General features: G+C 43.1%; 1 protein-coding gene across 1 annotated transcript; it reads right to left on the reverse strand.

Annotated features, from left to right (window-relative positions):
- Positions 1 to 1,337: 1,337 nt before the first annotated feature.
- On the reverse strand, positions 1,338 to 3,280 carry LOC136605642 (protein spinster homolog 1-like). Its single transcript, XM_066588977.1, has 6 exons — positions 3,224 to 3,280; positions 2,785 to 2,974; positions 2,284 to 2,349; positions 1,991 to 2,089; positions 1,388 to 1,413; positions 1,338 to 1,350 (listed from the first exon to the last, which is right to left on the reverse strand). Exons 2-6 carry the CDS (start codon positions 2,851 to 2,853, stop codon positions 1,338 to 1,340), a joined length of 273 nt encoding a protein of 90 aa, XP_066445074.1. The 5' UTR covers positions 2,854 to 2,974; positions 3,224 to 3,280.
- Between the last annotated feature and the right edge of the window lie 261 nt (positions 3,281 to 3,541).

The raw sequence follows: 3,541 nt of genomic DNA on the forward strand, positions 1-3,541 counted from the left end.
AGCTCCTATATGCCACAGAGGTGCTAGGGACGCGGCGGCTGCTGCCATGGCAGCCGGATGCATTTTCTCGGGCTTAGTCTGTCCTGCCAGTGCTGTGGGCGGTTCTCCCAGCACTCTGTGAGTATTCTGCTGCAGTCAGGCACTTCCGCCCCAAGCAGCCTCTGGGGCGGGAGCTCTGACAGCATTTAAACCCCTCAGTAGCTTCCTGACACTGCCAGTGTTTGATTAGGTTTCCTGTCACTCACCAGCATTTACTCTGCAATTCCTGATTGAGAGTGGTATTTGACCATGGCTTTTCCCCTGACCTGACTCCGTCTTCCCTTGCCTGTGCTGCGCTTTCCAGACTGATTTTTAGTGCTTGGACCTCTGGCTTGCTCCTGGACTGGTTTGTGCTTCCCCTTGGTGCTGCGCTCCGGTTGTTTTGTCTGTCTGTTCGTTCTCTGTTTCCAGGGATTGTGGTCTTCTACGTCGTTTTCCCTATCCAGTGTAGGGACCGTCGCCCAGTTGCAGCCCTGGAGCTTAGCACAGGAGGACAAGTAGGCAGGGACAGGCTACGTTGCAGGGACGCCCGACTTCTGCCTTCCCTGGTTTCCTGAAAACCAAGCCTGGAATCTGCCTCGATGGAGCAGATGTATACCCAACTGTGGAAAGTTCGATAAAAGTAAAGTTTAGTGGTGAGAATAGAGAACATGCCTCTTCATACAGCAGATAATTGACTTGTTTCAGGAAAATATATTACTGTGGAAAGTGCAGTATACTGTGACTTACATTGCTGATAACTGGGATGGAGCTGGAAACCTTCCTCCTGAAGTGCAGGTCATCTGATATTAACCTGGTGGCTGCCATGTCATTGACTCGGAGATGCAGATGATAATTTTGTCTGATGCGCAGCACTGAGCAGGAAGCTGACGTGATGATGGAACTAGTCTAAAGAATGGACCAAGAGAAGAGCATTAATATTACTGTAGAGACAGTTTGTTATTCACACCCCCTACCCAGTAAGATAGTCACTGTTCCAGAAATTGACATGAGTCATACTTAGAATAAATATGTATATCATGATAGCATCCCCTAACAGCCGCTAATGTTGCTTGACAATTTTTAGGAAACAACAGATTGAGTAGACTAATTATAAAAATGCTAGATTTAACATTTGTGACAATAGAGCCAATGTAAGCGGAGCTTCATTTAATTCTGCAGGAGACATAAGAGGACAATGAATATATTTCTGTATGTACCTTCAGATTCCTCTATTTCTGCCTTCTTGCGATCTTTCTCAATAAATATGGCAGTTGCCAGGAAGGAAGCTCCTCCGACGACTACGACAAACGCACAGCTCATGAGGGCGTACTCCAGGCTGCGGAATATTTGCAGAGTAGATTCCGGCCTTCCTCTTTGGATGAGCTCAGATATCTGAGGATAAGAAGAGATAGTTGGTTAGTGATATATGTATGGTTAGTAAAGTTCAAAAACACGAATAAGAATACATATTGATCCTCACAGCAGCCGATCTATGCTTGTTAGGAAATGTGGCGACTAGAAGGGTTGTGGCAGCAGAAGCGCAGCAATGTATTTAGCGGAGGAGCTTCCATACTGCAATCTGGGAGCAGCAGTGGTTCTAACTCTCTCAGCCCCCATGTTACACGTTGGCTGAAGCTTGGAGACATAATTCACTGTGATAGCCAACCTCAGCAGATAATCTAGATTATTACATTGCTCCAGGATTTTTGTTCTTTGGCAATCGCCTGTTATACATAGACAATCTATTCATAACCTGGACATATAAGTTCTGTATACATTCTGTACAGGTTCTGTATATGAACTCTATGGATATCATATGTGTATACTTTTCAGTGTTATCCGTGTACTGTGTAAGTGCTTTATGTGACACAATATAAAGCTTTGCATGGGGTTTGTTTTAAGTTCCATTCTAGTGGTAAAAGTGGTGTATTTATGTACCACTGAGGAAACATATGCAATAACTACTTACCGCTCCGATGATATATGGACTGCCAGCATCACCCAGCAGGTGCGATAGTGTAATCTGCATGGCCTGTGCTGTAGATCGTCTTTTGGGTGGTACAATATACTGAAACAAAAGAATAGTCTAAGTAGGCAAAAGGAAGTAATTGAACTAAACAAAACAAGAGCCGTCAAAGTGACGGCATACGAAAATGACAAAATACTAGAAACAAGTAAACGCTGCAGTTGGCATCTAATGGGTAGCACCAGGACAAACAAAAATCTGACTAAAACATTAGTTCAACAGTTTTCATAACTCACCAGGAGGATGTTGGTCAGAACGGCCCATCTCAAGCTGATTAATGCCCCTCCAATGAATATAAAGACCTGCAGAGAAGAAACATGGAAGAATAGTATAAGAATGTATCTTCTACCCTCTTGGTAAGTGCTGGACCTTAGAAGTACAAGACTAAACCTATTCTGTACCCAAGTACAGTGTACTGAACACAAGACTGAAACTTCCCTAATTATAAACACAGACAAGACTAAACACATCCTAAACCTCTTGTTACAAGACTAAAGCCATTGTAAGCCTATACACAGTGTACTGAGGACAAGACTAAACCTATCGTAAGCCTACGCACAACGCACTGAGCACAAGACTAGTAATATTACTCATGTTTAATCCATTCATTAACTACAATTTACATGTGAACATCTAAAGATATCCCCCACCATGTACTACGTCTCTTTTAGAAACATCCCTCCTTTAATCCCAGATCCAGTAAATAGATATCAACAGTCTACACATTAAGGACTTACATAGGTGGCCACAAGACTGATGTCCGCAAGAATCAGAGCCAAAAACAGGAAGGGGGCGGAGCCTAGCATGCCACACGCACAAACTAATGGGTCTGCACGTGGGTTGCCTTTTTGGTACTTTTTGCTTATCTCTGCCCCTGCTACAACTCCAAGGACGCCGGAGACAACTGTGAGTGCGCCGAAGATTGTACTAAAAAGAAAAATGTTATGAAGGTTAGTAAAGAAGAGAAATTACATATAAATAAGGGTTAAAGAGCCGAGTACGATTTGTTTTATGTTATCTGCCATTTGATGGTAAGAACAGCATTGCAAAGCTGACTGATTTTGCACCTTCAATTCAAATATGAACAGAGCCCTATCCCTAGATCCCACTATAAGATCCAAATCTTAAGGGAAGTAATTCTGCAATCTGGATAACACAATGTGAATAAATACTTACGTGCTGTCATAGCTGCACACTGCAGTCTGACAAGATTCCTTTGCCTGCAAGGTTCGTGCACGCGCCAAGAAAGTGGGAGCCCAGAGGCCTAAGGCGCCAGCTATGAATGATCCAGCTGAGTTACCCAGACTGGAAAATTTGAAACTTTGACTGCAGAGAGTTAAAAAAGAAGCACATGGTTATCAAAAATGACAAAAAGACATACAGTGGATCACTGATCAAAATCTCGATACAGAAAATACATACTTTTTGAATAGTTTCCTCATGTCCAAAACCTAATAATGGCAGCTTGGTGATGTGTTCTTCTTTTTCGCGTCT

Source organism: Eleutherodactylus coqui, chromosome 1 (genome assembly GCF_035609145.1).
Source record: "Eleutherodactylus coqui strain aEleCoq1 chromosome 1, aEleCoq1.hap1, whole genome shotgun sequence".
NCBI lineage: Eukaryota > Metazoa > Chordata > Amphibia > Anura > Eleutherodactylidae > Eleutherodactylus > Eleutherodactylus coqui.

Coding starts and splice junctions, on each gene's coding strand:
- LOC136605642 (XM_066588977.1), bottom strand. CDS start 2,853: ATGCTAGGCTCCGCCCCCTTCCTGTTTTTGGCTCTGATTCTTGCGGAC. Junction 2,350..2,784: donor TCAGTCTTGTGGCCACCTAT/GTAAGTCCTTAA, acceptor TCTTCTCTGCAG/GTCTTTATATTCATTGGAGG. Junction 2,090..2,283: donor TTCTGACCAACATCCTCCTG/GTGAGTTATGAA, acceptor CTTTTGTTTCAG/TATATTGTACCACCCAAAAG.